General features: G+C 42.1%; 1 protein-coding gene across 3 annotated transcripts in view; it reads right to left on the minus strand.

Moving 5' to 3' along the window:
• The window catches only part of taok1a (TAO kinase 1a), a 63,697-nt gene that overhangs the window by 19,218 nt on the left and 23,099 nt on the right, over nucleotides 1–21,380 (minus strand). For all 3 annotated transcript variants that reach the window (XR_009656869.1, XR_009656868.1, XM_060943997.1), the window contains exons 2-12: nucleotides 12,487–12,731; nucleotides 12,327–12,398; nucleotides 11,699–11,800; nucleotides 11,437–11,482; nucleotides 11,163–11,259; nucleotides 9,407–9,520; nucleotides 5,606–5,697; nucleotides 5,368–5,461; nucleotides 5,149–5,230; nucleotides 2,105–2,272; nucleotides 1,711–1,917 (exon numbers count right to left, since the gene is read on the minus strand). Coding sequence is in view for 1 of the 3 variants with exons in the window: in XM_060943997.1 (XP_060799980.1) it covers nucleotides 1,711–1,917; nucleotides 2,105–2,272; nucleotides 5,149–5,230; nucleotides 5,368–5,461; nucleotides 5,606–5,697; nucleotides 9,407–9,520; nucleotides 11,163–11,259; nucleotides 11,437–11,482; nucleotides 11,699–11,800; nucleotides 12,327–12,398; nucleotides 12,487–12,618 (1,206 nt within the window). In the remaining 2 variants the exon portion in view is untranslated. The remainder of the gene's footprint in view (nucleotides 1–1,710; nucleotides 1,918–2,104; nucleotides 2,273–5,148; nucleotides 5,231–5,367; nucleotides 5,462–5,605; nucleotides 5,698–9,406; nucleotides 9,521–11,162; nucleotides 11,260–11,436; nucleotides 11,483–11,698; nucleotides 11,801–12,326; nucleotides 12,399–12,486; nucleotides 12,732–21,380) is intronic.

The raw sequence follows: 21,380 nt of genomic DNA on the forward strand, positions 1-21,380 counted from the left end.
TTACGATTTCGCTGTCTGTGTGTACTAGAACAGGGGTTTTTCAAAGTGTGGGAGAGTCAGCCCCCCCTCAGAGAGCAAATAAACAGCGCCCCCCCTTACAATTTTTGTTGTTGCTATACTTAATGTTTCATTCGTATTTAAAAAAAAAAAATGGTTGCTGTACACATTTTTCTTCTTTTACACATTTTAAACATCTGTGCTTTTTAAAACATTTTTTTACACATTTAAAACATGAGCTTTTTTTAAAAACATCTTGTTTTATACATTTTAAACATCTCCTAGCATCGTTAGCTAGCACCTCTTGGCAGACAACACACTGTGGCAGTGGAGAATCTTCAGATCCAGTCCATGAAAATCCAAACTTTAAATAATCGTGGTCATACTTCCTTCTTTTTTTGCTTGGCCCAGACTCTGTCTCCTCACTCACTGTAGCTTTACGTACTAAACATCAATCCATTTTGTCTCTGGCAAAGGCAAGCTGAAGTTCGCTAAATGTCCGCAATAGTAACTTATTCTGGTTTATTTTTCCTCACATTGTGCGCCCCCCCCCGAAGAACTCTGGCTCCCCCTAGAGGAGGCACGCCCCACACTTTGAAAAGCCCTGTACTAGAACATAGTGAACCATGATTTTTCTTTAAGTTGGAGCAGAAGAATAGCTGAGAACAGACAGCAAAAACTGGAACACTTATCTACAACAAGCGTTAGTAATTAAAAATCCAAAAGAAGACTAAATGTTAATGTTGGAGTCAGGATTTTCAGATAGTAATCCTCAAACGAGCAAAGCTTAAAGTGCCATTCCACCATTGGATGTATTTTTTTGGCATAAAATACAATATAATTTTATGACAACATGACTAGACAGAGAAATCTTTTAGCTTCAAAATGATATATCAAACATAATTTTTTGACAACGACACGTATATTAATTTTGCGACCAAAGTCACCTACCCTTTTAATTTCCGCGCAGTAGTGAAACATGATGTCATTGGCAGGTTCCCCTTCTTGTGTACCACGTGACGTGTGACGTGGCACATATCAGCAATAGCGGATAGAACGCGATAAAAATAATACCAATAAATCTAGCTAACTGAAAGATTAACTCCAAATTTTTCGCAATTTTTTTGGCCCCCATAAACGAGGAGAAATGACTCTCTCACTCTGGGGGTTTCCTGGTCTAAAAATAGACCGACACGTGGTACACAAGAAGGGGAACCTGCCGATGACATCACGTTTCACTACCGCGCGGAAATTAAAAGGGTAGGTGACTTTAGTCGCAAAATTAATATACTTGTCGTTGTCAAAAAATTATGTTTGATATATCATTTTGAAGCTAAAAGATTTCTCTGTCTAATCATGTCATAAAATATATTGTATTTTATGCCAAAAAAATACATCCAATGGTGGAATGGCACTTTAACTCGAGAGATTTATAAAACATGCTTTGCAGGTGGAAAGAAAAACAACTTTGCAACAATCCATTTTAACTGGCTGTAGAATTAAAATCATTTCAATTAAAACTACTTAGCTCTTTTTGTAGTTAAGTGATGCACTGAACCACTTTTAGAAATATATTATGGACTTGTCAATTTAATGCTAAAAATATTCAATTGTCCTATGACTTTTGCACCTTTTCAACCTTCAGATTAACATATTTAAGATAATGCACAGCCCTGGGTTATGTAACGATTCAAATCAAGTTTGTGCACTGACCGGTTTAAGGTGTATGACGGAGCTGTTGGACATGACTGTGTGGTCGCCCTCCAGCAGGTCCAGCTCACTCTTGTTGTCCTCAGTAGCATCAGGCAAGCTGTTGACAGAGCTGCTCTGAGAGCTGGCACTGATGGACATGCTGGGGATGGACTGGCTGCTACCCACACTGTTCACTGTGCCAGTATGCCCCGTGTTGTGCTCCGGCTCCTACAGAAATGAACAAACACCTTCACTGCAGCCATCTATGGTTTCTCAGCAAACCATTATGTTAGGCACAAAATGTGGCTCAGAGATCATGACCGCCAATTAATCAGAAACCTTAAAGGAACAATGATGGATATAATGTGCAAAACACCACAACCAAAAACAACCCTAACTACTTCAGAGAGCTAACCTCCTCCTCATCCTGGACCTCTACCACTGGTCCATTTTGTGGATCAGGGAAGATGATTTTCTTCATCCTGCGATACTGCAGGTTATCCAGCTCTCTCACAGCATCTTTGGTGCGCTGGATCAGGTCCATCAGCACAGACTCGGCTCGCTCACGCAACACAAAGGCATGCTACAGTAGAGCAGGAGAAACCACCATGACGTAAATATAATACATTCATATATTCAACAGTATGAACGAACAGAAAGACAACCTCCGGACTCCAGCATTGTGATGAAATGATGTGCCCCAAACTCAGCACTGTATTGAAAATCGCTGTTTCCACGCATATGTAACCTGAGTAGTAGGGCTGTAACAATATGCATATCGAAATCGCGATACGCAGAGCCACGATCCGTGTCGCGATACAAGAAGGCAGAATCGCGGTACACCCTTTCAAACTTCTCCTCAGCCCAAAAACAGAGGCGCTTCCAAACTTCAATTTATGAATACTTTACTTTTTATTTAAATTACGTTTTAAACTTACTTAAATTACTTTTATTTTTTATATCTATTAGTAAGTCGTTTTTTCGCCGACCTGCGACAATCTTCTGCGAGTCACGCAACGTCCACACTCGCCACTGGCAGAGCATTCATTTCTTTTAAGCGGTCGCCATTCTGGTTGCGACGCGGGGAGCGAATCTGTAAACAAGCAGCTCATTGGCTGGCTAGGTGTGCCACAAGCCAATCACAATCACTTGATCTGAAAGGCATGCAGTGTTGCCAGATTGGGCGGGTTTAGGTGCTTTTTGTCTGGTTTTGAACATATTTTGGGGTGGAAAACGTTAGCAATATCTGGCAACACTGAAGGCATGTCTGCTTGGGCGGAAGCCTTCTGCGGCAGTTACATTTTGACACGCGAGCAATGTTTCACCATAAAAATTCCGTAATTTCCATCTGTTTTCCGCGATCACAGAAAATCATTGGCCCTATGAGAGTGAGACAGTGAGGGAGCCACTCATCTCATCTCATTATCTCTAGCCGCTTTATCCTGTTCTACAGGGTCGCAGGCGAGCTGTCACCAGTTAACCTAACCTGCATGTCTTTGGACTGTGGGGGAAACCGGAGCACCCGGAGGAAACCCACGCGGACACGGGGAGAACATGCAAACTCCGCACAGAAAGGCCCTCGCCGGCCACGGGGCTCGAACCCGGACCTTCTTGCTGTGAGGCGACAGCGCTAACCACTACACCACCGTGCCGCCCAGGGAGCCACCCCCCCAAAAAAATCTTAACGGATTTACACGATTTGGAAAAATGACTTTTTCAGAACCGGAAAAAACAGAGCTTCCGGCTCAACAGTATTATTTTGAGAAATAAAACAGTCTTTGGATATACATTTGTTCATTTTTGCATACATATTACTCATTCTCTGCAGTGGTCTGAATTATTTGTTATTAAATAGTTAATGTAAGTAAGTAAATGTTAATAAGTCAAATTTACTACTTTAAAAATACATTTAAAAAAAATCGTGGGTGTATCGAATCGTGGGTCAAAAATCGCGATATGAATCGAATCGTGAGTTGGGTGTATCGTTACAGCCCTACTGAGTAGTAGTAGTAGTAGTCTGGTTATAGAGAGCGTGCACGTGACGTCACGAGGTATTTGTTTATCTGCCATCTTGGACGGCATGGCCGCGCATAGAACTTAGACGAACCCGTTCTAATTATCAAGTGTGTGGGAGTAGATCTTTCGAGAATGGTTATATCTTGTTCAGCATTTGGTTGTACCAATAGACAGGGCCAAAAGGAGGGCCTGTCATTTTATAGATTCCCCGCAAACGAGGAGAGACGCGCAAAATGGGTGTCCACTGTGCGAAGAGAAAACTGGAACCCCAGCTCTACCAGCCGAATTTGTAGTGAACACTTCATATCAGGTAGGTGTAATCTTCTAATACATTTATATCTGATATTGAATAATAATTCCGCACAGATAAAGATAGCGGTGATTTGTGATTTTTTTTTTTCAGACAAAAACATACATATTTAATTACAACCCTGTCATTATCTGGAACCGAGTTTAGATTTCGAACAATCTTACGATAAAACGTCCTGCATAGTCTCTTTATGATAAACGTCTTAATGCCACTTACCCGTGAGGTTATCAAGTAGACATTCTTCTTCGGAACCTTCCAGAGGTATAGTTGGGATACCCATCCCGCAACAAAATATTTATAAGCTTCCAGGCTTTTGTAAGCTTTGAGGGCTTTGCCAGTGTAACACGATTCACGATTAACGAGAAAATTGTAAATGTCGTGGTAGGCCAGATTGGGCAAATCGCCGGCACCGCAGCTCCGAATTTCCCTGAACAAGGATTGCGGCAAGTTGTACAGATCTGCAATCCCCAACCTGGAACACTTTTCCACGTAACGCTGCCTCACGTCACCTTCAAGATGCTGAACAAACTTAGACAAGTAATCGCGCGATGTAGATGGGGTATTTTCCGAATTTTCTTGGGGATTACTCCCTGGATCCATTACACTCGCGCAAGGTAAACAAACCTGAAGCTGTCCAATATGGCAGAGTAAACACGGACGGGTCACGTGACTGCACGTCCTCTATATGCACAGCTGAGTAATGTCTTTTAGTGAGTTTCCATATCAGCATGAAGCTTGAGAGTCCTGTCAGAGCATACCAAGTAGCTCATGTTTGGTCAGCATATTATCAAAGCTTATAATCACCTTCTTTGGGTTTCCAAAAAGTGATAAATTATATCTGTCACAGCATAACATACTCCAGATGGTCTGAAAGTTGTCCTTTTACTGTACGGCTTTAAAATGCCCATCTCACTACACCCATCTTTCTTGCTTGTAAATCTTTTATAATCTGCAACATGAACAGTTTTTCCACGAGACTAGTAAGGACAGGACCCATGTTAGTCAGCGTGTTTCATCATGCGAACATTCTGCACCGAATGTCTGCAAACATCCTGACTGAAAATAATACTTTTTTTTTTTTTTAAACTAGTGTTCTTTTGGTAACCAAAGTTACGACGAATCTGTTGATGTACCTGCAAAAGCTCTTCAGAAGTGGGCCTGTCTTGAGGCAGTTTCTGAAGGCAGGAGTCCACAAAGTTTCTAAAGAAATCCGTCCTGAGGGCAGAGCAAAGAGGCTGATTTTTATACAACTCGCATCACTAACAGTGCTGAAGACCTAATTAAATCATGCATGGAGAGGTGCACAGACACTCCGTTTGAACCAGAGAAAAATCAATATGCACTGCACTCACCATTCACTTGACTGCAGCATTGGGCTCTCGTTCTGTGCTATATGGTATAAGGCACTCATTGCATTCATGTTGAAAAGTGGAGGTTTTCTCTCCGCTGCAAATAAATACAATTAAAGTGGAAAAATAACAGAACCAAACATACAGTCAAATTTATATTAAAAAAAAAAAACCCACACACGAGCGTATTGTATGGACTACAAATCCAGAGCATGTTGCCTGTTAGCAGGTGCAAACTTACCCAATTCAATACAAGTTATACCCAAGGACCAGACATCCACTTTGCCATCATACTGACCCTCATCCATAGCCAAGATCACCTCTGGGGCCATCCTAAAACAAAGAGACATGAGAAATTATTTTTTAAAAAAAGGAAGCTGCTACTAAATATCACAAAATAATATTAGGGATTCAGGGCTTTAATATTATTTGCCCTGAATCCTCATGTAGAATATGTAACCGGCCAAGATCAGCCTCATTAGGGTCATATACCTATAACATATGTAGCCTGTACCTGTGCTAGCAACTAAATAAAACCCTTGGAACCATCACATCTCTGACAAGTCCTTTTAAACACAGTCTATTCCAGACCTGGGCATTTTACGGCCCGCGGGCCGCATCCGGCCCTTTGGTTCATTCTGACCGGCCCACGTAAGGTTAATGAGAAATTACAAAATAAACGTATTTTCTAATTTTACCTCATGCATGGACTGAATGTGCATTGCTTTTATTTTGAAGTTGTGTTCAACAAAAACGCAATGCGCGCGACATGAACATGACATGAAATCCCACGAAACCTAATCCCGCGATAACTACTTCCGTAATTTGTCCAGACCAACCACAAACTTGTACGTCATCCTTCAAACGGTCCAGCCAATCACATCGTGTGACGTCACCAGCAGGCGCCGGAGCCGATCTCCGGCGAAAAGCACTAAATGAGGTGATTAAACTACAAATGTGGACATCATTATTATAATATGTATTTTGCTTGATATTTGGAGTAGAAAGACAATATTGTGATGTCTTTATTGTGTTTTGGGGTGAATGTGACTGGGGAAAAAAAAAAAAAAAAAAAAAGGTACAAACATTCACATTTTGTTAACCATTGTTTTGGGAAATTTGATTGAATAAATGACATTTTTTGTAAGGCAACCTCGTTTTTTCCATACTCTTACCAGTTTGTAAAAACAAATGTTATTTATTGCTTTATATAAAGAAATACAATTAATATTATGCAGAATTTAGTTCAGCCTTTTGGTCCGGCCCTCCACAAAATTTTCTGTTTCTCATGTGGCCCCAAGGAAAAAATAATTGCCCACCCCTGGTCTATTCCAACATGTTAATGCAGTTGAGATACAGTGGTGCTTGAAAAAGTTTGTGAACCCTTTAGAATTTTCTATATTTCTGCATAAATATGACCTAAAACATCATCAGATTTTCACACAAGTCCTAAAAATAGATAAAGAGAACCCAGTTAAACAAATGAGACAAAAATATTATACTTGGTCATTTATTTATTGAGGAAAATGATCCAATATTACATATCTGTGAGTGGCAAAAGTATGTGAACCTTTGCACACCATTGTTGTTCAGTGTTCTCCTGATGGTGGACTCATGAACATTAGCCAATATGAGAGAGGCCTTCAGTTGCTTAGAAGTTACCCTGGGATCCTTTGTGACCTTGCCCTTGGAGTGATCCTTGTTGGTCGACCACTCCTGGGGAGGGTAACAATGGTCTTGAATTTCCTCCATTTTGTGGAGTCCAAACTCTTTAGAGATGGTTTTGTAACCTTTTCCAGCCTGATGAGCATCAACAACGCTTTTTCTGAGGTCCTCAGAAATCTCCTTTGTTCGTGCCATGATACACTTCCACAAACATGTGTTGTGAAGATCAGACTTTGATAGATCCCTGTTCTTTAAATAAAACAGGGTGCCCACTCACACCTGATTGTCATCCCATTGACTGAAAACACCTGACTCTAATTTCACCTTCAAATTAACTGCTAATCCTAGAGGTTCACATACTTTTGTCACTCACAGATGTGCGATATTGGATCATTTTCCTCAATAAATAAATGACCAAGTATAATACTTTTGTCTCATTTGTTTAACTGGGTTCTCTTTATCTACTTTTAGGACTTGTGTGAAAATCTGATGTTTTAGGTCATACTTATGCAGAAATATAGAAAATTCAAAGGGTTCACAAACTTTCAAGCATTTCCTTGTGGTTTTTCCCGACATGTCCTTTTATACTAGGTAAAACATTTCAAGGACATGGGAACGCACAGTCCATAAAACATACTAACATGACTGATTCAGACTGAACTAACATCCCAAAGATACACTGGCAATAAATGGCATTACCTCACCTCCACTGTAAAACAAATCTAGTCTGGCTAGAGCTTGATGGCGTATTCACACCTACGTTGTTTGGTCCGGACCAAACGAACCAAATTTCCCTTGGTCCGGACCTTTTGGGTTGGTCTGAATACAAACCACCGAACTCTGGTCTGGACCAAACAAGCGGACCGAGACCGAGCTGCAAGGTTGGACTCGGTCCGGACCAAAGGAACCCTGGTGCGGATCTTTTGGAGGTGTGAAAGCAGACCGGACCTAATCCGACAGTTTTGCTTTTTTGTACCTCGGGAGCTTCCGTCATTTGTCGAGCATTATGGGAAACAGAGTCTTGACACTCCACCGCAAAGTGCAAACACTGTTTCGGTTGTCAAGGGAACCTTACAACAGTCGTTCAGTCATTCAGACCAGTGGTAGGCTAGACTACAGAGTACAAAAAATGAGTAGGGGGCAAACGTGGGCCGAGGAAGAAACGGGTACCCTTGTGGATATATGGGCAGATGTCCACATATCTGAGCTTTTGGAGAGAACACACAAAAATGCCGACGTGTTTGCTGTATTCAGTGAGAAAATGAAGGAGAGGGGGTTCACGCGCTCCCCAGAACAATGTCGGCTAAAAGTGAAGAAACTCCGTCAGACCTACATTAAAATCAGGGACATTCTTTCAAAAAGTGGCGGTACTAGCGACGCAAAAAAGAAATTCATCTATTACGTGAAGAGCCAGAACTGTCACAACATGATGTGCACTCATCAGCGCTATCCTCCGTAGCCGCCTTGCCCTTTGTCGTCGTCGTTGATAAATTACTTGTACAACAGCATAGTAATCGCACAATTGTGAAAACAGTAAAAACTGGAAAAAAACATATAGCTTTGATGACATTAAAAAGAATAACTGCACGGAAAGCCTCCATGACTACTTTTGAACTTAACGCTTTGTGCGCGTGTCGTCTCTGACCAATAGCTGAACGACCTCAGGGCGCGTGGCTTTGTTGACAGATTTTGGTCCGCTTACTAAAATGTACAGTGTGAAAGCGAACCGCACCAAAATGAACAAATAAAAAAAACATTTGGTTTGGACCAAAGCAAGTGAACTATCGAACTATCCTGGTCTGAATACACCCTTAGTCACACCAAACTCTGTAGAAAACCTTTTGTAATAAGCATGACATACTTTTGACTCATAAGGACATGAGAGGTATGAATTGTACGCAACCAAGAATTAGCAACACTGGTAAAATTGTCTGCTGACTAGGATTTTTCTTCTTACCAGGTCACATCCCCCCGTGTATGGGACGGTTCCATGTTAATAGCAAACTATAAAAATATGAATTGAACTGATATTTAACAGCAATGAAGGAAAATTTCAATTTTTTTTTACTGGACAAAGAGACCATAGTCTCACCTTCTTGCATTTTCCATTGCAAACAAAACCAAGGTTAGCAAATTCACAAATTAGTCAAAATTCACTGAGGTACAGTCAAAAAAAAAAAAAAAAAAAAAAAAAAAGCAACTGCTACCAGAAACATGTGTCTTTCATGTCCTGCCTTGTAATCCCCTTTTCCAGCCGGGGGAATTTTTAACGAAACAGCCTACCTGTTTTGTGGCCAGACAGTGTTGCACTAAAATAAATACAGAGCTGTGGGTTTGGCAGGAGATGTGCAGGAAGGAACACAGAGCTAACACTCACCAATATGGAGTTCCCACAAATGAGTTAGCAGGAGAAGCAATGGAAGCAGAGCCAAAGTCAGCCAGTTTCACTTGGCCAGGTTCGGTCAGCAGGATATTCCCAGCCTTGATGTCTCTGTTATATTAGACAAGAAAGTAGTAGTAGTAGTCGTATTTCAGCTCATAAAACACTTTAAAACAACCCGAAGAGAGTACACAGCCTGAGAACAGGCTGAAGGATTTATACTGTTTATATTTGTGAATTTAAAAAAAGCACTTGTTCAGTTGATTCAAGCAGCCAAACTGTTTTACAGTTGTGCATTTGGGACAACTTGAAACTAATCCTGAACAAAACTGGATCTTCAATAAGATCGTCTTACACAAGCTTACAACATGGGGGGGGGGAGAGCACAAAAAAACAAGACACCACACCCCAAAGTAACATCGAGAGAGACAGTTACAAGAGGGCGTTCAAAGAAATGTGAAGGACTTGGGACCAAGGCCCAATCCCAATTGGCCAAGGCCTTTTTACACACCCTTACATAGGATAGGATATCCTATTCCTTACTGGGATCAAGGAGTAGTGGTCACCTGGCCCTCCAAACAGAGCGTTTTCAGATGCAGCCTCCAAAAGGAGTGGTAGAAATAAATTGCAAAAATGCTTTCCGGACTGAAGCAGTGCCGTATGCAACATGGCTACCGGTGCAGGGAACGAAGCCCATAAAATGTACTATATCTTTGCAAATAATCATGCAAAGTTTTTCAAATCCATTGGATAACATCTTTAATGAAGACGCAAAGGAATATATAACCGGACCATTATAAGAATTTCAGAAAAATGGCTACTCCCGATGTTAACAGAATTTTGTATAAACGATCATTTTTGAGCGACAGTTCAGTTATTTATTTCCATGTGCCGTACGAAGCTTGAAATACGATCCAGCAGCAGATTAGCCAGGACTCCACTGAAACAGCTGATGTGTAAATATGTTTCCTAGCTATTGTCACTAGATTAACCAGTCTTGTTCCATCCTGCAAATTTGGTCAGCTGTCACTACAATAGTTGATAAAGACAGCAAGAACACAGTCCAGAAGAGGAACGCCTTTTCACTGGTATATTACGCATATGCCATCGATGATGCAATTAGCAGGTTCCCATTTCCTAGGTAAAGATTTCAACCCTTGTCGCTCAGTTTTGAAAGGCAAAGGCATGCCAAAACTAAAGGCCTCTGCATGCTCTTGCGACAAGGCTTTCGCAGATAGCTTTTCGCAGACAGTTGTAATTTATCGTTGAGCGGGGAGTAATAGGCGTGCGCGATGTTATTCACCGCCACAACGCAAGGGGGCGCGAAGTCATGAAATCGCTAGGAGTAGTTGGTGGGTGTGGTTAGTGGAGTGTTTATCCTCCGGTTACTTATAATGACTAGAACTGGAGTCGTATAGATGTACGTACTTCCTCACTTCCTCGATCAACCGCTCTTCGTGCTGCTCCATCTTCGCTCGTGTTTTTAAAAATGGCGGTAGTGAAAACAAACCAAACCGGGAAAGCAGGGAAGCGGAAGTGCGTGTACAGCGGATGTAGAGTGGACTAATCAGAGCCCTCTTGTCTGCGACGCCATCTGCGAGGACTGGGTTGTCAGCATAAATTGGCCTTAAGGGTAGGGCCAAGGGGAGAAACTGGGATTGGGGCAAGAGAATTGTCTGTCGGCCGTAAGCAGAACATTCACATCAGTATGCAGGAGAGAGGAATAATATCCACTTAAGGGACTCGCACTCACCTGTGGATCATGTTATGGGAGTGAAGGTATGCCAGCCCCTGTAGAGCACCATGGGTAATTGCTGCTATCTCCACTTCTTGCAAGGGCTTTTTGTGTACTGCAAGAGATCAAATGAAAACTCAGACCTTTGTGAAGGGCTCTAAGCAGATGATCGCAGTCAGCACATTTGAACAAACCCATTCAGTTCATCTGGATGTTAATTAGGAGCGGTGTCTTCATTCATATCTCAGCAGTGATCAGCACATTACACAAGCATAAACATCTCCGAGCTTACCCTCTAGGATATCTGAAGCAGAACCCAGACAATACTCCATTACCAGCTAGACACACAGAGGAGACACATTAATATCAAAACAGCCAACGTTTCATATCTACAAGTCACAGTGGTTAGACAAGGAACATTATGCTATTCATAAAGTAAATGCAGAATATCATTACGCATAGCATACATCAAACTAATCAATGTGAATTAACAGTCTCTCTCTAGCATTTCAGTAAGGTGTACAAGTCATTCGTGACCGGGAGAGAGTACTGACCCATGCTGTGTGTTCTCTCAGGTAACAGCCTTTATACTCAATGCTGTTTGGGTGCTTTATATTCTGGAGAAATTTCACCTCCTTGATTATGTCTTGCCATTTCTAAGAGAAAGAGTGCAAAAAATAACAATATGCGAACGAATGGATGGATAACATGTTCTCCACATGGCAGGAGCAAACAAAAATGATTCAGACATGGCACTGTCCAAACTTACGTCCATTGCAAAAGACTAACGTGCGGGCCATTCAAAAAAAAAAAAAAAAAAAATTGCCAAGATCTTCCCTCGTTATTTAAGACTAAATATCTAATTATGCCTAGAATATGAATAGCACAGGAAAAAAAAAAAAACACTACTAGAAGCAACAAAAGATCTTATAAAGGACAAAAAAATCAAATGATTTCAATTTAAATCAAAGCAGGTTAAAAAAAACATCATATGGTGAAAGAAAAACACGCGTGTGTGTGTTTCCATACTAGTTAACGAATAGCACAGAGCAGAACGGTCACTTTACAAATGGCAGACAGCTAATACAGCAACAGAATAAGATTAAGGCCTCAGTGAGAATCATGAGGATTAAATCAATTTAAAAAAAAAAAAAAAAAAAGGAATGAAATCCAAACACCAACCTCATTGGTTTGTTTTCCACTGTAGGACATTTTCTTGATGGCCACCACCTCTGAGGTGCGCACATCTCGTGCCTGTGAGCAAAGCACAAATTATAGTGAGAAAGCACATTTTTCTTAGCATTTTAAATTCTCCTTTATGGCCTATATCGTTGACGCTTACAAAGTAAACCGCGCCAAAGCTGCCATGGCCGATCTCCCTGAGATCAGTGAAGAGTTTTTCAGGATCCTCCTTGAAGAAGAGTTCAGCGATCTCGGGGTCCTTCAGGCTCCCCGCTCGAACAGCGTTGGGCATGCTGGGTAGGGGCGGGGCCTGGGCCGCAGCCACCAGGGATTATCTGGGTCTGCGACGCAACAGCCCCCTGTTATGGCTCATCTGCAGGACAATGGCCTCATACAGATACACACCTAAATATAAAAAAAAACCACAAAAAAAAAAGGTGACGCTAGACTCAATCTACAACCACAAAATGTGTTAAATGCTCCAAAGAGTCTTGATCATCTGTTGCAATAAATAATGCAAAATCTGTCTAGCATTTCGCAACCAGTTCACAACAGCTAGTAGACCAGCATCTTCTATTCCCCCCCCCATATGCTGTGTTTAAATACGGCTCCAGTTACACAAAAGTTGGGACTCTATGTAAAATGTAAATAAAAACAGAATGCAATGATTTGCAAATCCTTTTCAATTGAATACAAGATGTTCAAAAAAACAGCAGTCTGGAACATTCTACCAGGTTATAACTGGTAATCAGAAAGGTTCAGTCGTTCACAAGCAAGGATGGAGTGAAGTTCACCACTTTGTGAAAAAGTGCTTGGGCAAACAGTCCAACAATTTAAGAACAATGTTTCTTAATCTACAGTACCAATTAAACATTTGTACACACCCAATTCAATGTGTTTTCCTTATTTTTATTAATTACCGTATTTTTCGGACTACAAGTAGCACTTTTTTTCATGGTTCGGCTGGCCATGCGACTTATACTCCGGTGCGACGTATATATATGTTGCATTTTTAAAAATAACTCTCCTTCCAAGGTGAACTTTATTCTTCGTCTCTGATGTTATGGTGTTAACGGTCTGAATAACGTTTAATGATTTTATCTGATATGACGTTAACTGGCAGGCGCACTTTCTGCCTGTTTTTTTCTCTGAGCGGTTGTTGTTTTTACTACCGTACCTGTCTTTGGAGATGATATACCTATAGCCTACTTGGCCTCTGATTTGATGAAATAAAATTCGACAAAAATGAAGAATGACACTCCTCGATGATGACTACAGCTTTAATAACAAAGATGAAAGAGCCATGGGGCGATAATAAGCCCTACCGGTAAAAATATTCTAAACGCAAACTGATTAATGCATCAGTAATAGGCTACTAATATTAGTTATAATAATAATAATAATAATAATAATAATAATAATATAGGCTATTAGTAATAACGATAGTGATAGTATTAAAGATAGTAGTAGATATTTAAAATAATCAGACTAGGCTACTTACAGGGCAAAGGGCGCGTTATCACTGCTCAGCTGTTCGTTTATTAAATAAACAATGCAGTCGCGCAGTAACCACGCGCCGCTTATCAGATAGAATCACAGATTCTATGGATAGAATAACCCTTCAAAAAAGTGCGACTTATAGTCCGGTGCGACGTATATATATATATGTTTTTTTCGTCTTCATAATGCATTTTTTGGCTGATGCGACTTAAACTCCGGAGCGATGTACGTATAGTCCAGAAAATACGGTAAAAAAAAGATGCTTCATGTCAAAGTAATGATGGATGTCGTTTCTCTTGACCTAGCTGAGCGGTTCATGACATATGAAATTACTACAGTTGTAGAATAGGGCTATTTACTGTATTTTTATTTACCATTTGATCTTAAGTATTAAACGCAGCAAGAAATTGCACTAATTAACTTTTGACGAGGCACACCTGTTAACTGAAAAGCATTCCAGGTGACTACCTCATGAAGCTGGTTAAGATAATGCCAGTAGTGTTCAAAGCGTCAAGGTAAACAGTGGCTACTTCGAAGAATCTAAAATATGACACTTTTTATTCAACCCATAATTCTATACGTTCCAGATGTCTTCAGTATTGTTCTACAATGAAGAGAGTCAAAATACAGAAGAACCTATGAATGAGTAGGGGTGTACAAACTTTTGCCTGGTACTGTACAATTGCAAGGAATTAAAATATTTTACCAGACAGTCTACATCATCAAAAGGTTCGGAGAATCCAGAGAAAAAGGATTTGCAAGTCATCGCATTCTGTTTTTATTTGCGTTTTACAAAACATCCTAACTTATTTTTGGAAACGGGGCGGTATGAAGTGATGGTGTGCTGTCTGTCTGAAGTTCAAAGCATGGTTACAGCATCAGCTTTCACCAACATGATTAATATTTGCCATCTTTCTGCAAAAATAAAGATATGATGTGTGTGATGATCTAATGGGTAACCTCCTTCCATCATCTCTAGCCGTTTTATCCTGTTCTACAGGGTCGCGGGCAAGCTGGAGCCTATCCCAGCTGACTACGGGCGAAAGGCGGGGTACACCCTGGACAAGTCACCAGGTCATCACAGGGCTGACACAGAGACAAACAACCATTCACACTCACATTCACACCCACGGTCAATTTAGAGCCACCAGTTAACCTAACCTGCATGTCTTTGGACTGTGGGGGAAACCGGAGCACCCGGAGGAAACCCACGCGGAGAACATGCAAACTCCGCACAGAAAGGCCCTCGCCGGCCACGGGGCTCGAACCCAGGACCTTCTTGCTGTGAGGCGACAGCGCTAACCACTACACCACCATGCCGCCCCTAATGGGTAACCTTTTATAGCTATTTATGCCACTGCCATTAGGAATGTTACCGTAGCTAGCATGAGCGCCTTCACCGGGTAAAGAAAGAAAAAGAAAGCACAACTTTATTCATCACACACACTTGTGAAATTTCCTCTCTGCATTTAACCCATCTGAAGCAGTGAACACACACATAAGCAATGAGCACACACACACATCCAGAGCAGTGGGCAGCCATGCCAACAGCGCCCAGGGAGCAGTTGGGAGTTAGGTGCCTCGCTCAAGGGCACCTCAGCCCAAGGCCGTCCCATATTAACTCAACCTGCATGTCTTTGGACTGTGGGGGAAACCCACGCAGACACGGGGAGAACATGCAAACGCCGCACAGAAAGGCCCTCGCCGGCCGCTAGGTTCGAACCCAGAACCTTCTTGCTGTGAGGCGACCGTGATAATGAATGAAAAGCCGTACACAAATGTTCTGATCATTCATCCATGACGTAGAGAGACCCAAAGAGCAATCTGCCATGTGGAAAAGTTAATAAATATAGACTTTTGTTTATCGAATAAATAATACTCCAGTCTAAACACACAGTAAATACTATTAAGCCAGAGTTGTAGGCTGAAAAGGGCAAAGCCTGGTCTCTACTCAAGCACACTAGAGAATCCTGACCATTATGACTTTCTCCCGTTTAAGCCTCAGCCCGTTTCAGTAACTAGCAATGGATGTCTAAATGCATTTCTATAGACTTTACAGCAGTACAACCATTTAAAAATAGCCAACCCATCTATATTCAACATATGCAATATTTATAGACGCACACCAGCCCCATCATACTTGGCAAGTGTGTGCGCGCAAAGAAAGACAAGGACGCAACGGGATCGCAAAGACTAATTATTTTTCAACACTTAATACGGACCTAAAGTTAAACTGATCACCTGTGCATAAACAGGATTTTTAGCAGAGACAGATACACAAACATTAATATTAATTATTCCACTTCTAGTAAAAATTTATCATTTTAAGCCTGAAAGTGGGGCGGCACGGTGGTGTAGTGGTTAGCGCTGTCGCCTCACAGCAAGACGGTCCGGGTTCGAGCCCCGGGGCCGGCGAGGGCCTTTCTGTGCGGAGTTTGCATGTTCTCCCCGTGTCTGCGTGGGTTTCCTCCGGGTGCTCCGGTTTCCCCCACAGTCCAAAGACATGCAGGTTAGGTTAACTGGTGACTCTAAATTGACTGTAGGTGTGAATGTGAGTGTGAATGGTTGTCTGTGTCTATGTGTCAGCCCTGTGATGACCTGGCGACTTGTCCAGGGTGTACCCCACCTTTCGCCCGTAGTCAGCTGGGATAGGCTCCAGCTTGCCTGCAACCCTGTAGAACAGGATAAAGCGGCTACAGATAATGAGATGAGAAGCCTGAAAGTACATTCTTGCAGCTACACTCCTCAGTAGTTTACAGCCCATCATTACACTTCTCACACAACACTGTGTATTCACTGATCGATACTTCTCGTCTCACACTGTTGTGTATTTGCACTTTATATACTCTCGTGTACTGTCGTGTCACGTTGCGCCACAGTCCTGGAGAAAGGACATTTTGTTCCAATGTAAACCAACTATAGAGAAAGGGACATTAAAACCCACTTGATTTTTGTTGCTCCTTCCTTCGTATAGCTGGTATGAAACAAAATGTCATTTCTCCAGGACCGTGGTGCAATCCTGGAGAAAATGATGCCAGCTTTTTCAAACCACAGAGCAGCGTGGTCAGTTTGAACAGCATGAGTGCTACGCTGTGCAATCGAGTTCGAGACAGATGACCAAATGCTGAACTAACAGTGCAGAACAATGTGTTCTTCTGCTGAGTGAGAGGGAGAGGAAATATGCAGCAGACACTCAGCCACTCACAGCGCCGTCATTCCCACCAGATCGGAGCACTCATCAGCACTCACTTGCCTCTGTGGAGCACGCTACAACGACTGACATGCATGACTCATTTCAGCAAACCACATTTATATCATTCAAAAGAACTTCAATTACCAGTTTCTTGTCAAAAGCAAACATCACTATCAACCCAGACCACTCTCCTGCTGTCTCACAGCATAAATAATACTTGCGTCATGGTTTTAAATAGTCAGTCAGTCATTCTACAGCAAAATCACTTGAAAGTTTTTAAAACACCAATGCCCCTTTTCCACCAAAGCAGTTCCAGGGCTGGTTCGGGGCCAGTGCTTAGTTTGGAACCGGGTTTTCTGTTTCCACTGACAAAGAACTGGCTCTGGGGCCAGAAAAACCGGTTCCAGGCTAGCACCAGCTCTCTGCTGGGCCAGAGGAAAGAACCGCTTATGTCAGCGGGGAGGCGGAGTTAAGACCAACAACAATAACAAGACCACGAAAGATCGCCATTTTTAAGTGACGAGAGGCAGCAGCTGTACAAACGCGAAGTCTCATTCTCATCTCATTATCTGTAGCCGCTTTATCCTGTTCTACAGGGTCGCAGGCAAGCTGGAGCCTATCCCAGCTGACTACGGGCGAAAGGCGGGGTACACCCTGGACAAGTCGCCAGGTCATCACAGGGCTGACACATAGACACAGACAACCATTCACACCTACGCTCAATTTAGAGTCACCGGTTAACCTAACCTGCATGTCTTTGGACTGTGGGGGAAACCGGAGCACCCGGAGGAAACCCACGCGGACACGGGGAGAACATGCAAACTCCACACAGAAAGGCCCTCGCCGGCCACAGGGCTCGAACCCGGACCTTCTTGCTGTGAGGCGACAGCGCTAACCACTACACCACCGTGCCGCCCAAACGCGAAGTCATCCATTATTATTATTATTGTTGTTGCTGCTGCTTCTTCCGTGTTGTTTTTTCTTTGATATTCGCGCCAAGGTTTATGTAAACGTAGCGCCGTAACTGACGTATACAGCGACGTAACGACGCGGCACCGCGAGCTATGGAAAAGCAAACTGGTTCTCAGCTGGCTCGCAAGTTGAACGAGTTGTGAACCAGCACTGGCCCCGAACCAGCCCTGGTGGAAAAGGGGTACAAGTGAACATCTGCTTAAGAATATATGCAGTGAAGCAAAAGACAAAAATTGTAGGCTCAAGAGTGGAAAAACAAATGAATCTGCCCCATTTTCCAGAGAGATCGTGAGTGAAAGGCCATGCTGTGTACACACACACACACACACACACACCCCTACTGGAAGAAAGCAAATTCTTGAATTGGCAAGAAAGCCAATTCAAATTTCTAACATAATTTACTGGCCAAGTTAGAGTTACGTAATTTCATTTACAATTCATACCGTATGCAGGCTGGCCTGGATTCTTGTGACTGTAATTATTTTTTTTTGATCCTATGAATGCTGTGATTGTGTGCATAACAGCACCCACAGAAATGCTCCTTTCGAGTATCTGACTCGAATATGAAAGCTCATGGCTCACACAAAAATATGAAAAGTATTAAATGACTCATTTACATATTGTGGCTTACTATAATATTAGTATCGCAAAGGCCATTGCTGAATGATGTGCAACCCTAAACTGAGCTGGGAAAAAGGTTTCTTAATTCTCAACTACAACTCACACTTGTCCCCCGTGGTACCACCGCTTGACAGTGCGGTCATGACGGACATCCCTTTGCTCCAGTCTTACTGAACATACACTCCAGTTTCCATGGCAACCGCGAGCCAGTGGGCAAAGAGCCACCAAACTCCGCTTCGTGCCAAGATCTCCTTCACAGCATGTGTTAGCTATGTGCATGCTGAGTGACCGTCTGATGCGCACAAACTGAGACAAGAAGAGTGATGGATACGATCAGTTGGCCTACGCACCGTGTAAAGCATTCCCAATTTACCAAGCCTTCCGTCAGGTCTTTGAACGGATGTTTCTATAATAAAATACGTCACTCATCCTTTTTTCAACAGAAATTGCTGGATCAGGTTTCAACAGAAAAATAAAAGTGAGCATGTTAGTTTGTTACATACAAGTTATGCACGGAGTTGTGTTTTATTTCTTTAAATTTTTTTTTTTTAAACACGCATTATATTTCAAATGAATAAATTACATTGGAATTGCAGTTTTTCATTTACTAGGTCAACCTTTGCACACTAACTGTTTTCTTTGGGAAAAAAGTGTGTACAAATAAAAAGTAAAGAAAGTGAAAAGCCATACGGGGCCAGATTGGCAGGAAAATAGACACTTCAAAATAGACAAAAACAGTCTACTGTACGGTATGCGATTTTGGATTGCACTGGAACCTTCTCCAGTTGCACCGCTTAGTATATCGCACATGCTATCCATGAGCGATAACCACAGCCTTCAGAAAAACAGACCATTTCATTTACGATTAGATTTTTTGACTTAAAGAAGGGGGAAAACAACAACAACAACAACAACCCCGGCCTATTAATGTGTTACGGACACGAAAATAAAACGATCAAATGTACCCGGACCATTAACATCCTTTTAATAATCAGTTTTATTTTTTTCGCGGTCCAAATCCTGCGCTCCGATTGGCTGGTGAGCGGATCCGTATCCTACAATACGGACCCCAGTTACAGACCTCTGGCGACTCGCTCGTTCACAACAACAAACAGTCGCATTTTTTGTCAACATTTATCTTTTTTTTTTAAAATAAGATTTATTTAAAAGATTATCAAAAATCTTGTAAATTTTTGCCAGCATTTCTCAGAATAGCAGCGTTAATTTTACAGCATGGATAGCGATGACGACAGTGTTCACAGCGAAAGCGAGTTTTACTACCCTGAGGAAGAAGAAATAAAAGAAAACATTTCAGGAGAAAGCTAAAAACCTCTAACGCCAAGCAAAAACATGGCTGAATCCTGAATGACTCAATTTTGTATAAATAGGGGACTACATAGGCAGCAAAATGTAGTTTTTTTCCTGCCATGGAAGTGCGCTTGTATACCGAGGAGGAAGCCATTTGCATTACAGCCGTGAATGAGGATTCAAAAGCATTAATTTTACAGCATGGATAGCGATAACGACAGTGTTCACAGCGAAAGCGAGTTTTACTACCCTGAGGAAGAAGAAATAAAAGAAAACATTTCAGGAGAAAGCTTAAAACCTCTAACTTGCTAACGCCGAGCAAAAACATGGCTGAATCCTGAATGACTCAATTTTGTATAAATAGGGGACTACATAGGCAGCAAAATGTAGTTGTTTTCCTGCCATGGAAGTGCACTTGTATACCGAGGAGGAAGCCATTTGCATTACAGCCATGAATGAGGATTCAAAATGGCGGCTCGCCTCGGCTCGGTTTTCCTTTTCGGGCGCTCTCGTTTTCTGTTCGAATTTGGTAAAGAAAAAATAAATATATTATTTACCAGCTTAAGGTCGGTCCGTATGGTGAAATACCGTGACCGAGGTCTTGAAAGTACTGACTGAGGCCCTCTGGGCTGAGGTCAGTATTCAAGGCCGAGGTCACGGTATTTCACCATACGGACCTCCCAGCTGGTAAACATCATATATATTAGGTTAGAAAGAGGCTCAAGCACTCCATGTTGTCATGGTAACATTGACAATAATACAAACATATATACACTAACATTCTGTACAGTGTGAAATCTCTTTGTTCAATCATTCCAGCACAGCACAGTTCCTTTTAATGGTATAGTTCATATGTTCATCATTATTCATCCATCATTCACAGAACATTCTTGTTCTTCATACATATTTGATAAAGTGGCTATTAATATTCTTGACTGGCCTACCCAAGTGAAGTCTGTGTGTGGGAAACACTGTGCAGACAGAATCACAAAACACTTCCCGGTGCCCAAGATTGTATACAACTGTTCCAGCTGCTTAAAACGTGCCAACGATACAAGGTCCAAGTTTCACACCCATAGAGTAGTGAAGAAAGGACTACGGCTTTGTAGACCGTCTGGTGCTTTTTTGCTGGAGGACCTTTACTCTCAAGCTTCCAAGCAGACTAGCCTTCTGAATGTGATCTCTCTATCCAGCGGCCCATCTGCAGAGATTGTGCTGTCCAGATACTTGTTCTTCACACACTTCAGTTGGGATCCCTCGATGGTGATGTTTGGCCTGGGCTGGGTTGTGCTCAAGGCTACTTGGGAGTAAGACCTCCGTTTTCCCAGGCTGATTGTCAGTCCAAAGAGCCTTGTGGCTTCTGCAAAGCGGTCAGCAATCATCTGGAGATGGTCTTCCTTGTGTGCCATAAAGGCGCAGTCATCTGTGAACAGGGATTCAAGGACAAGTTTCTCCACGGT

The sequence above is a fragment of the Neoarius graeffei genome, chromosome 17 (assembly GCF_027579695.1).
Source record: "Neoarius graeffei isolate fNeoGra1 chromosome 17, fNeoGra1.pri, whole genome shotgun sequence".
Lineage (NCBI taxonomy): Eukaryota > Metazoa > Chordata > Actinopteri > Siluriformes > Ariidae > Neoarius > Neoarius graeffei.